Below are 13,440 nucleotides of genomic sequence, written 5' to 3'. Positions count from 1 at the left end.
AGAGGATGAGATCGTAATGTGCAGTTGAATTAATTTCTTTTAGTAAAGAGATTATTGCCTGAAAGTCTCAAAGAATTTGAGAAATGGGGAAGCTGATTTCTATTTGGGTTTTTTATTTATTAGTGATAGACATTACATTTCTGGAAGTGTTCTTATAAAAAATGTCACAATATTGGTAGCTTACAGATAGAGGATTACAGAAGTGTATTGGAATAAAATGATGTTAAATAATTTTCCAAACACAATTCTAAGGTAATGATTATTGAAATGTAATGGTTAAAATGTTTTTTCTTCAAAGCATCTGCTCAAAGTTGGTTGTTTTTTTTGGTTTAATTTCTTATAGTCGAACAAGTCAACTTTCAGTCTCAACGCTATTGGAGATGTGTAAAGACCAAGCAGGAGAGCTGGCAGTTGGGAGAGAAATACTTAAATCTGGTAATAATATCTCTTCATATATAATTGAATTATTATTGCAAGCAAATATACTGAATTGTTTAAAATCTAATACAGGTTTTATCCAATATTTGCCAGCATGGCAAAGAGAACAGTGTTGCTCTCAGCAGTTTGGGGAGGAGGGTGGTGTTAATTTGGGCGCACACTGTATATTTCTGTATGATATAGTTCTGATCTTTATTTAGATTGTGAACATGTCTAATACCTATTTTATCAACTTTTTTTATAGGCTCTGTTGGTATTGGTGGTGTTGATTATGTCTTAAACTGTATTCTTGGAACCCAAACTGAGTCTAGCAACTGGCAAGCGCTACTGGGGCGACTTTGTCTAATAGATAGACTTCTGTCGGAAATTCCTGGTGAATTTTATCCCCACATTGTCTGTGGAGGTGTTTTACAGGCTGATACTGTAGTAGACAGGTACTTACACTATGTGACTATTACTCTTTGTAGTTGAATGTGGTGTTGGTGATTTCTTCAAAAATTGGTTGTTTTGAATCCTGTAAACAAATAGTGTATATTTATATGCAAAAGTGCACCTACTTTACAGAGTAAATGGTTGCATTTCTTAACTTCTGACCTGTGAAACAATTTTAAAGCACCAGCGCAGCAGTAAGTCTGCTTTCTACTGCAGAACTGACAGCTAAATAGGTTATCTTGTAATGGCTTTCTTGGCACTATTTAACTAGAGCATATCAGTTTATAAGACACTTCTTTTTTTTTCTTTTTTAACTTTCAGGTATAAGAAACTTCTCTCCCTCTTAAATTTTGCCTTGCAGTCAATTGACAGTTCCCACTCAATGGTTGGAAAACTATCGCGCAGAGTATTTTTGAGTGCAGCAAGAATGGTGGCAAGAGTGCCCCATGTTTTTTTAAAGCTGTTAGAAATGTTGAGTATGACAAGCTCAACTCATTATGCAAGGATGCGTCGACGTCTGATGGCAATAGCAGATGAAATGGAAATTGCAGATGCCATCCAGCTAGGCATGGAAGAAATGCACTCTGGGGAATGTCAACATGAAAAAATTTTGCAGCTACCTGTACCAGATAACTCTTCAGAAGCTACAGAAAGTAATACTCCTAACAATACTGTCCAGTTATCAAGGAAAGATGAGAAAAGTTTAAGTGATAAAAAACTGAGTGCCAGTCCAGAGGACACTTCTGAGATGCTGGCTAGCCTTGCTGTGGGACTTTCATCTGTAACCACTGAGCAACCAAAGCCAGCCATTCAAGCAAAAGGAAAAACCCCCAATCAGTGTTTGAACTCTTCTCCCTCATCCAGTCATTCTCAGTCACTATTCCCAATGCTTCTGTCTCCTTCAAACCCATCTGTACTAGCTGGCACTGTAACAGATGTCTCTAAACTCAGACCTCAGGGATTTGTTCCCTGCCAAATCCCCTCACCTTCTCCTCAAACACAGCAGAAACTTTCTCTCTGGTTTCAGAGAAACTGTTCTGAAAATAAAGAACTGGATAAACTTTCTCAAGTCCTTACCCAAGCCAGGCCATTGCCATCCAGTCACATACACAGGCCAAAGCCATCACGACCCACCCCAAGTAATGTGAACAAGCAGGGAGAAACCTCAAACAACAGTATGACACTTGACCTGAATGATATTTTGCAGTGTGATGGCAATAGTAGTAGCAGTGCGGTTATACCAAGTGAAGAGACAGTGTTCACACCAGTAGATGAGAAATGTCAATTGGATGTTAATGCAGAGCTCAATTCCAGTATTGAGGACCTGCTCAAGGCCTCTGTGCCAAGAAGTGATGGCACAGTTACATTCAAGTCTGAAGTTGCAGTTCTTTCTCTTGAGCAGGCAGAAAATTATGATACTTACAAAGATGATGTAAATCATAATCAAAAATGCGAGGAAAAGATGGAAGCTGAAGAAGAGGAAGCTTTAGCTATTGCTATGGCAATGTCAGCATCTCAAGATGCCCTGCCAATAATTCCCCAACTACATGTTGAAAATGGTGAAGATATCATAATCATTCAGCAGGATGTAAGTATGCATATGGTAATTTAGCATGTCTCAACTGAGGCTCACTGAATTTATAAAGCAGTGCTGTTTTATTCCCAAAGTTATATAAAGCACAAAGGGACTCAATACTCTTTCATAGAAGTTGGAGTATAAACAGTTTTCCAGTTGAGAGTGCTAACAGGATCTTTCCGTGTTTATTAAGTTTAGAGACAGTATTTGGAAGAGAGACATCATGTTGTATACCTTTTAAAATGGGAAAGAAGAAAGTGTAAAAGTGGGGAAACAAGAAATGAGAACAAAGGTTTTAAGCAGGAGTAGAACTGTACTGAGTCTTAATGCTGATTTACTTTGAAGGCAATTATGCAAAACCAAATCAGTTTCTGAAAGAAGAGGCAGATAGAGTAGGAAGAGATCTTACCATCAGCACATCCTGAGAGAGAAGGTGTGAGATACTTTAGAAATCAGGAAAAATGTTTGTTTGCAAATAGACAAAAGTATAAGAAATAAGAATAGAGAAAGAAAGGAGTATTTTACAAAAGTTCACAAAATGGTTGAGTGTATTGACTTTAGAGTAAGACAGGTGCTGGAAGTTTGTGAGGTTGCAGGTAAGAGACTTGGTAGAGTTACTGGAAAGAGGAATGAAATGTTGGGTTTTGTGATCCCTTTGCATGAGGTAACAACATGTGAAGCATAAAATGACAGAAATAAATTAAGTAGAAAACATGATTTTGTTTGTGTTTACTATAGGTGCTGACTAAAACCTTGACTAGACATGAAATCAAGAATAGAAAAAAAGTCTTGCTCCTATTTGTGTCCTTACATCTTGCCTTTCACCTTCAGGTAGTAACACAGAGAAGGCCCTCTGTTCTTTACATACAGTAGGAATATGTGGATTAAGGAATACACTGGTGTTCTGGTCTCAACTGAAACATGTATAACATACAGTACAAATAACTGTAAGGGAGAAGAGAGGCATATAAACTTGGATATTTCATAACCTTCCAGAATATCTACATTTTAGGTGCATGTTAGTAAACATGGGATTGATTTGGAATTTAATTCACAGACACCAGAAACCCTGCCTGGACATACCAAAGCAAAACACCATTACAGAGAAGATGCAGAATGGCTTAAAGGTCAGCAAATTGGTCTTGGAGCTTTCTCTTCCTGTTACCAAGCTCAAGATGTAGGAACAGGGACATTAATGGCTATAAAACAGGTAAATACTTCACTTTTTTGAATATATTGTTTGTTTTTCAATATTTATTTGAAATATTAAATATAAAAGCTTTCTGACTTCTGTTCCCTAATTCCTCTTCTCCCTGTTGCGTGTGCTCGCATGATACATAATACAGTCTTTATGTGTATGGGATTAACATGTTTTCAGTTTCTTTTACTTCTCCTTAAAAGGGGGGGACGACATACTTTTTTATACACCCCTTTTCTTTCATAGTTCTTCAAATGCATTTTTGTTTTTATCAAGTTCAAAAATCAGTGACAGTGACAGGAATAGAGTCCAGGTCCCTTGATTCCAAATTGATGCTCTATTTGAAAGATAGCTATTAAAAGTAATTTTCCCTTGTCAAGATTTTTTTCCTAAAAGAGTTTAAGCACAGGAAATGTAGTTTAATGCTTCTTTCCTCTGATCCAACAGCTGACTTTGAAGCAAGTATTTTTAATATTTAAATTATTCAATACAAAAATATGACTGAGAGGCCCAAATGCACATGATTTGCTTAAGATTTGGTAAGGTTCTAGATGTGAGTAAATCTTCCACATTTAAGGTGCCTTAGGTATGAATCAGTGATATCAACACAGAGGGAATCTTGGACCTAACATTTTCTTATTAATTCTAAAATGAACTTATGTCTATGGAATTGGGCAATTTCCAAACATTTAATTAGGGAAAGAATATCTGTCATCAGGTATTTCTCCTTTGAAGCTCTCTTGCTTGTGAAAGAGTAGGACTGTCCATGTGGTCCTTGAGGCTCCTCCTGAAGAGATGATGACAATTCTGAGGCCTGGGGAAATTCTCTGCAACATACTATTATTTCAGATTTACTATGAGTCAGAGCTGGGGTTGGCTCCAGTTCCATTTCTGGACTTCTGATTGGCTATTTTATTATTTTTTTTTGCCCATTGACTTTCTGGGATAAGCAGTTTAGTTATGAAACAGATAGTATGGTTAATCTGGTAAAAAGTCTTACATATAACATCATTGTCAGAATCCTGTTTTAAGCCTTATCTATCTTCCTTTTCTTCAACACCTGGAGAAAATTATTAAAAAAAAAAAATAATTCCTAGTTTAAGCAGAGGAGAGTGAAGAGGGAAGTTTCCCCACCCCACCCTTGGAGAGATTTTTGTTGGCATTTCTCCAGAAAAAACACTCTTAATTTTCTATGACTTTCTCAAATGAAGATATAGGGTCTCAGCTGAAGGGACTTGAGATAAAAGAATACTTGCTGTTTCCAGATGGTGAAAAGGGACAGAAACCCATTCATTCTTTTTACTGTACTGAAGGGGGATGGTTACAGGACTGGTAATTATGTAAGATAAATCTGAATACCATATTTCAAAACAGGTAACATATGTTAGGAACACATCATCTGAGCAAGAAGAAGTAGTTGAAGCACTGAGAGAAGAAATAAGGATGATGAGTCATCTGAACCATCCTAACATTATTCGAATGTTGGGTGCTACCTGTGAGAAGAGTAACTATAACCTCTTTATTGAATGGATGGCAGGTAAACAACTGTATGCCAAAGAAAATGAAAGTATCAAATTAGTCTTGAACTATGTAGTTTCATACTGCAAATTATTCCATTCATCACTTCAGTTTGCAAACTTAGATTTTTATTGCTGTTGGTAACCGGTAGAAAAGTTACTTCCAGAACAGCTTAAGTGAGTTTTTTGTTTTTTTTAAAAAGGAACTTCATTAATTTTATGAATGGGATTATATGTTGTTGCAGTCCAGTTACCAAGACTAGATTTGGTGTTTTATACATCCTTATTTCTTATAAAGAAAATATTGCAACGTAACTTACATTCTTTGGCAGAAATTACTTAGCAATACCAAAGTGCTAACAAGCAAAGCCCAAGTATGTGTTATTACAAACAATAGTACAGAAAATATTTTCTCAGAACTAAGGGTGTTTAACTCTTAAGTATAATTTTTCTGAAATACTACTAATTTAGATAATGAAATGTCAGGAATTTTCTTTACCTCATTCAAGCCCAAATTATATTAGAATACTTTGAGGCACAATGGAAATCCAAAATTTGAGGATCTAGATATCGCTTTTGGAAAACAGAGGAAGATACTGCTTTTCCTTGCTTGTATACTTGCTTCTATATATTTGTACTTAGATGATAACAAAAGTAAATTAAGATCCTCAGAGGGAACACTTACTGGAGGCTGCACATACTTATTGCCCCAAAGAAAGCTAGTGTTCTACTACTTGAAAACCTTAGTGCAAAATGTAGATATAAATATATGTAGTTCTTTATCAACAACAGTACTTTGTACGCTAAGGGATTTGTACATTCTTTTAAGGACAGATGAAAATATTAGGAAGCATAAAGACTTATGTCTTTGTAATGTGTACAGTTCCAAGTAAAAAGTAATTAAGTAACCAAGTATATTACTTTTTGCCTATAGAACTTTAACTTTATTGGGGGGGGGGGGGGTGGGGAGGAAAGGAAAGGAAGGGAATTAGGAATATCAATATCAAGTTCCAATTTTAGGAGGCAGTGCTTCATTCTACTAATATGAAATATAAGTGGTCATAAATTGTATTTTTTTTTTATCTTCTAGGGGGTTCAGTTGCTCATTTGTTAAGTAAATATGGAGCCTTCAAAGAATCTGTTATTATTAATTACACAGATCAACTGTTACGTGGCCTTTCTTACCTCCATGAGAATCAGATAATCCATAGAGATGTTAAAGGTGAGAATTATTTAGAATGTCTTTGGAAAAGGACTATTCAGAAAGCAGCACCTATTTTGGCTTGAGACCCATTGCTTCTCTTGGATACCATCTCAAGAGTGTTATTTCTGTTGGGTTTGTCTTGATTATACTTAAGAATCTTTAATTACTGAAAAGAATCAGAACATTCATACTATGCTTGGGGATACTTACTACCTGTGCCGATGGCTTAGAAAAATTAGTTTTCTGAATTTGTTCAAATAAAATACGAATTTGCCATATAGCTTTGAAGATTGTTAGTTAATTTAATGTAAATACCCTGAAATGACAGTAAAATCTGTGAATAAGCCAAAATAAAGAGGTCAGGTTTCTAATGTATAGGAATATTATGATGGGTTTTCTTCCTTCATCCTAATTGAATATAAACACAGTTGTACTGTTTGACAAACAAAATGTGGACTTTCTTTGAAAATACCAGTCTTACTAAACTTCTCCCTGTAATGTCACTATAGCTGTCCATAAACTGGAGAGATATCAAGATAAGTAGCAACATAGCAATGGCAAATGTCTTTTAATATTTCTTCTTAAAATAGGAAAAACTTTCAGTTGCTCTGTAATTCTCTTCAAGACAACTCAAAGTTGCTTAAGGATGAAATAAGTTTAAATTTCACGGGGAGCCTGCAGGCAATGAAAAACTCCAGGATTTTAGGTCACCATTTTCTTTCATTATTCCATCTCCAGGTATTGTTCCAGAATCCTGTGTTTGCCCTACTTTGAAAGTGTGATTGCTTCTCTAAATCTCTCTGACAGCCTCAAGCTGTGTGCAGTATCATTCAGGCATAAGGGAAAAGTGACGTTATATAGACTTTATCCTTGATTTTTTACATTTCCTTGACATTGTGGGTGGGGATTATCAACCTATTTATAGCTTTGAAACAGAGGGAGGAAAAGTGTTCATCCTTTTGCCTTTAATAAAAAGCCAACTAGCAATATTTTTATTATGCTGTTGACAGGTGCCAATTTGCTAATTGACAGCACAGGTCATAGATTACGAATTGCTGATTTTGGAGCTGCAGCCAGGTTGGCATCAAAAGGAACTGGTGCTGGGGAGTTTCAGGGACAGTTGTTGGGAACTATTGCGTTTATGGCACCAGAGGTAAGAAACCAGTTTTGGGAGTTACTTCAAAAAGTTTGTTTGTACTCTTTAAGCTAATTCATGCAGCCAAATAACAGAAAATTGCTGTAAATTCTTCAAATGTGTTTTAAATGTACTTGTTCTAGAAAATAGGAATGATTCCAAAATGGCAATAATGACATTTGTTTCTTGCTGTCAAAGTTGTTCTGAGTAGTTTGTTGCAAGACACATAATAAGTATTGTTATTAAAGCTCAAATGACCATTTGGTCAAAAGCTATTTCAAGATACTTTGCCCCTTGATCAGGCATTTTATTTACTAGCTTTCTACAATGTATAAATCTTATGTCACTTACATCACTGATCACGCTCTCAAACTGAAATGATGATCAGAATGCGCTTGACTGATGTTTTATTAGTTGTTGGTTTGTTTTTTAAAATCTAAATTACTTAGAATTAAGAGACTTTGAAGTGGATAATCTGAGCTTTGATCTATCTATTCAGGTTCTGAGAGGTCAGCAATATGGTAGGAGTTGTGATGTGTGGAGTGTTGGCTGTGTTGTTATAGAAATGGCTTGTGCTAAACCTCCCTGGAATGCAGAGAAACACTCCAATCATCTTGCTCTGATATTTAAGGTGAGGTACTTTGTTACTATAACTATACTACAAAAGTCACTGACTAATTTCATACACAGCAATGTGAATTTTAGAAAAGTATATGAGTAGTAGGGTTTGTTGCAGTGGCTTTTCTTTATTTTGCAGGTGTTAGTACAAAATCAATATTGATACCAACATAATAATCATACTTGCTAGTTTAAAAAAATTTAAAAGGCTACCAACACAATAATATGCAGAGAAAGCTCTGTTCTAAGATATAAATACATAATGTAACAGGCTAAAAAGTTTTTTTCGGAATACAGTTGATCTTGACTCTAGGCAGAAGATTGGTATTTGAACTCTTTCTTTACAATCCTGTAAAATACAGAAGCAAAAGAAGTTTTTTTTCTACCATAAAGCATTTATGTGTGTATTCATATAAGGAACCTTAACAGGTTTGAGAAGTGGACCCATATGAACCTCATGAAGTTCAACAAGGCCAAGTGCAAGGTCCTGCACGTGGGTCAGGGCAATCCCAAACACAAATACAGGCTGGGCAGAGAATGGATTGAGAGCAGCTCTGAGAAGGCCTTGAGGGTGCTGGTGGACGAGAAGCTCAACACAAGCCAGCAAAATGCGCTTGCAGCCCAGGAAGCCAACCAAATCCTGGGCTGCATCAGAAGAAGCATGGCCAGCAGGTCGAGGGAGGTAATGCTCCCCCTCTACTCCACTCTCACGAGACCCCCCCCACCTGGAGTACTGCATTCAGCTCTGGGGCCCCCAGCATGAGGAGGACATGGACCTGTTGGACCGAGTCCAGAGGAGGGCCATGAAGATGATCAGAGGGCTGGATCACCTCTCCTATGAAGAAAGGCTGAGAGAGGTGGGGTTGCTCAGCCTCGAGAAGAGAAGGCTCTGGGGAGACCTTATAGCAGCCTTCCAGTACCTAAAGGGGGCCTACAAGAAAGCTGGAGAGGGACTTTTTTACAAGGGCATGTAGCCATAGGACAGAGAGTAATGGCTTTAAGCCGAAAGAGAGTAGGGTTTAGATTAGACATTAGGAAGAACTTCTTTACTGTGAGGCTGGTGAGGCACTGGAACAGGTTGCCCAGAGAAGCCTGTGGATGCCTCATCCCTGGGAGTGTTCAAGGCCAGGCTGGATGGGGCTTTGAGCAGCCTAGTCTAGTGGAAGGTGTCCCTGCCCATGGCAGGGGGGTTGGAACTACATGGTCTTTAAGGTCCCTTCCAACCCAAACCATTCTATATTTCATAGTGGGGAATGTCCTTTGGTAAAAACATCATGTTCCATGTTTAGATTTTGCTGAATGCTATTTACTTCTGCTATGTTCTATATTAATATTATTCCTCCCCCTTCTAGGTCATCTATTTTGGCATTCATGTTTCTTGCTAAAATCAATTTAGTATATTTAATTCTAACAAGTATAGTTGGACTACAGGCATGAATAATGAAAATACTGCCACAAGTGAAGAAAGTGATTAGCATCTTCACTAGTATGAGTGAAGAAAGTGTTTCCATAAAACAGTACTAGCACAGCAGTATTCAAGTATGTTCTAATTAAATACAAATCACTTATAAGGGATGCAATTGTTTTGGTTCTTTGTGTGAATCTGGTGGTGCCACCCTAGTGTTCTCAGTCTTGCTTAATTTGATCTAGAGAAGATCAACATTAATTTGATTGGGACTGACCTGCTTCATTGTGAGAAAGATTGCCCTTTGGTGGTGGTAGCAGAAATACAGTAAGACAATGCAAGAGCATACCCAGTTTAACATATAATAATGTAAAATTGCTCATCCTAATATATCTCAGTGTTTGCTTACACTATGCCTGTTAAGAGTGATGGCAAGTATTAGACTAAAAGATACCTGTAAGTGTGACATGAGAGTTTTTCTTATGGCCTGCTTAGCAGATGGTTATTGCAGAATCTTTCTGTCAGAGGAAAACTTGGAGAGAAGTGTAAGGAGAGAGGTAGACTGTGAAAAGTAATAAAGCATGTGTTATTGGGGAAAGAAGCATAAAGGGAACTTAAGACCCATTCTATAAATGGAAGCAGCAATGTAATCCTCAAACTGCAGTAGGAAATATGCTAAGTGGATAAAAGCTCATATATATAACTATATATATATATAAAACTAGTCAGCTGAAAATTATTTGCTTGTTGAAGGTTTTTGGGTAGGAGAGGGGGCTTAAGAATCACTGACTTCTAAACAAGGTTTTTTCCCTTTGTTCAGATTGCTAGTGCAACTACTGCTCCATCAATCCCTTCACATCTGTCTCCTGGTTTGAGAGATGTGACTCTTCGGTGTTTAGAACTTCAACCTCAGGACAGACCCCCATCAAGGGAGCTGCTGAAACACCCAGTCTTCCGTACTACGTGGTAGCTACTTATGTGTAAGGCTGATTTACTGAAGATGTTACTGAATATACAATAACTGTCTTGCAGTGCAGTTAAGCACAGCAGCTTGTATTATTCTACTGGCCTTAATGATAGATACATCAAGGACATAAGGCCAGTGGAGGACCCTGCCTAAGTATGTGATTGACAAATTGAGATCTTTACCTAAGCTCAGTATGCAACATTTCACAACTTGCGCAGAGATTTGTAAACTGTGCCTTTTCAAACATCTGGCTCTATGTGAACACAAAAGCATTTTTCCTTAAATCTGCATGATTATTTAGCAGATAAGTGATTTTTATTTTATTTGGAGCACTTTTTCAGCAATATTAGCAGCTGAAGAGTTCAGGATCTCTTTTAATATAGCAATTGCTGTTCCATTTCACATCATGTAGACGTAAGCAGAGGATTCTGCAATTATTTTTCAGCACTGTTTAAAAGGATGTTCTGTATCTATCTCTCTTAATTATACAAAGTTTTTTGAGTAAGAAATCCAAACATTGATGGATACTTTAAAATAACATTTTGCATGCCTTAAAGTAAGAGCAGGCAGTTGTGGTTCACTATGCATTTACTGCTTGGTCATGTAATTTCTTTTGAAATTTAAGTTTGTTTTCATTGTATTTTTAACTTTCAGGGAAAGGTGATCTTATTTTAAAATAGTCTTTAGAAAAAGCTGTAAACTGTGTCATGGAACACCTTGCTGACACGAGTTTTAAAAACAGATTTGCTGGAAATCCAGAATAAAATAAAATGCCATCTTCAAGTCAGTGTTTCAGCTTCTGACAGTATAGGCTATTTAAAAAAATATGTATGTCTTGCATAAGGCAACTCGGTCTGAATTGTGCTGAAAGTTGAGCCTTCTTTTCATATAGCAGTTTTTTCTGGCAAATCATGTAGAGAAATTTCATGTTGAAGGCCCCAAAACCAGCTCCCATTAAAGTTTATGGGAGACATTGTCCTGTACTTCACTGGGAGCAGGTGCCACCTACAAGCAAATCTCATTCTTTGTGTAACAAAACTGAGGTCACATTCTCCACTGATAACAAGTTTTACCTGCTGTTTTTGTTCTGCTGTACATATCTATATACTGTAGCCATTAGTGATAATTTAATTTGAAAATGTTAAAAATATTACCACAAGAAAGGTATTTATTTTAAGAAGAAACAAACTTGGACTTGAAAAACAAGGTTAAGTAAAATGTAAAGCTTCACCTGTAGTGCAAAACTTGTGCTTTTAGCAGGTGTGTTTTAAAAATTATTTTAAAGGCAGGTTTTTAATTTCTGATGCATGTAATGCCGAAGGAAAATGGCAGCTTTTCTTTTGCCTTTTTAAGAGAGGGGGGGTCTTTTTAAATCAACTACTCATTGTGTTTAATCAATTTTGGGGAAAAAAAATATTACTGTTCATTTTTTAACTCTTCAGAAGCCAGTTGAATTGTTGGACTGAAATAAATTGGTTATTTTCAAGGACTCGGGGCAAACTAAATAAGCTATAGTACATTAAAAATGTACAATACAAATTGGAAGTAAAACATCTTAAAGATAAGTTTACAGGGATGATAGTGCTCGTGCTAATATAAAGCAGCGTCATTAGTTGTGAATGTGTTTCTTTTGGAATCTTTACATTCCTTTGTTTTGAAAGATTGGCAGACTTTGAAGAGTTAAAGATAATACAGAAATGTGAAGTTTGGTAGTTTGAACTGGTTTGTACTTGGCTTTTTTTGACCACCTTAGAATTTCTCATTCTAATAAGATTGTTTCCAAGTCTTTATGTGCAAGCTTTAAAGGATGCCCTCTTGCCAATTCGTGTACTGGAAGATCAGTTTTCAGATTAATACTGTTTCTAGCAGAAATGTAAACTGTATAAACTGATGAATTTCAGCTAATCAGTATTACTTTGTAGATCACCATGCCTACCACATTTCAAACTCAAACTGCCTCTAGATGTATTTGAGTTTGTGTTTCCCTCAGCTTGCTGGTAATTGTGGTGTTTTTAAAATACAGATGTGATGCAATATTTTTATTTTCTTTGGATCAAAGCTGGAATGAAAATTTTATTGTGTAATTATTTTTTGTATGTTCTTAATGTTATTTAGTACTTAAGTTGTAAATAATGTCTACTGCTGTTTTTTCCAGTTTCTACTACCTCAGGTGTCCTATGGAGTTTCTTCTACCAAAGTTCACTTTCACAATGAAATTATATTTGCTATGTGACAGATTCCCAAGACTTCCAGGCTTAAGGGCTAACTTCTATTAGCACCTTATTGTGCAAGCAAATTTTACAGAAATCTCTGGGTTAAGAAATTTTAATTAAGTTTTTATCCCACTGAACCAATTTTATATAGTATAATTTGTACCAAAGTTGATGTTTTTTCTTAATAGTAAATAAAAGGTTTTGAAAAAATTTTGTCCTTTGCTTATTTTAATGACAATATTTTCAATTTAATGATGTGAATAAAAGACTTCTGGTATACTTCACTATTTATACACAATTTCATATGCAACACAATATAGTAAGACTTTGTTTCTAATATTAAATGACATACGAATATCAGCTGATATAAATATATCTTAGGTATATCAATGAGAAATGCTTAGATAAAGGGCAGTAACAAACACTAAATATTTTTTTAATTGATAATAAAGCTAGGAACTGCTCTGTATCTGTGAACCTCATTTTGCTTATGCCCTTAGATCTAACATGAATTGTCTAAATTTTATATTACTACAGAAATGTAACTATTAATTGCCAAGTCAAGCAAGTTGATCTGGTTAGATAAGTTCTGGAGCTATTGAGCTGTACCTTGTGTCCTGGTTTCAGCTGGGATAGAGTTAATTTTCTTCTTAGTAGCTGGTGCAGTGCTGTATTTTGGATTTGGTGTGACAACAATGTTGATAGGACACTGATGTTTTCAGTTGTTACTGAGTGAT

The 13,440-nt window shown here is 36.1% G+C and overlaps 1 protein-coding gene across 2 annotated transcripts in view; it reads left to right on the top strand.

Annotated features, from left to right (window-relative positions):
- Positions 1-12,913, top strand: part of LOC129783149 (mitogen-activated protein kinase kinase kinase 1-like) — a 100,669-nt gene extending 87,756 nt beyond the window's left edge. Inside the window, exons 12-21 of one of the 2 annotated variants that reach the window (XR_008745134.1) lie at positions 344-435; positions 683-872; positions 1,192-2,458; positions 3,504-3,656; positions 5,019-5,181; positions 6,252-6,383; positions 7,376-7,518; positions 8,000-8,131; positions 8,548-8,800; positions 10,344-10,451. Coding sequence is in view for 1 of the 2 variants with exons in the window: in XM_055792971.1 (XP_055648946.1) it covers positions 344-435; positions 683-872; positions 1,192-2,458; positions 3,504-3,656; positions 5,019-5,181; positions 6,252-6,383; positions 7,376-7,518; positions 8,000-8,131; positions 10,344-10,493 (2,422 nt within the window). In the remaining variant the exon portion in view is untranslated. Of the gene's footprint in view, positions 1-343; positions 436-682; positions 873-1,191; positions 2,459-3,503; positions 3,657-5,018; positions 5,182-6,251; positions 6,384-7,375; positions 7,519-7,999; positions 8,132-8,547; positions 8,801-10,343 lie in introns of both variants that reach the window. The other variant, XM_055792971.1, reaches the window with a different exon arrangement.
- The last annotated feature ends 527 nt before the right edge of the window (positions 12,914-13,440 follow it).

This window comes from Falco peregrinus, chromosome W (assembly GCF_023634155.1).
Source record: "Falco peregrinus isolate bFalPer1 chromosome W, bFalPer1.pri, whole genome shotgun sequence".
In the NCBI taxonomy this organism is placed as follows: Eukaryota; Metazoa; Chordata; class Aves; order Falconiformes; family Falconidae; genus Falco; species Falco peregrinus.
This window is presented reverse-complemented; position numbering and strand designations above follow the sequence as displayed.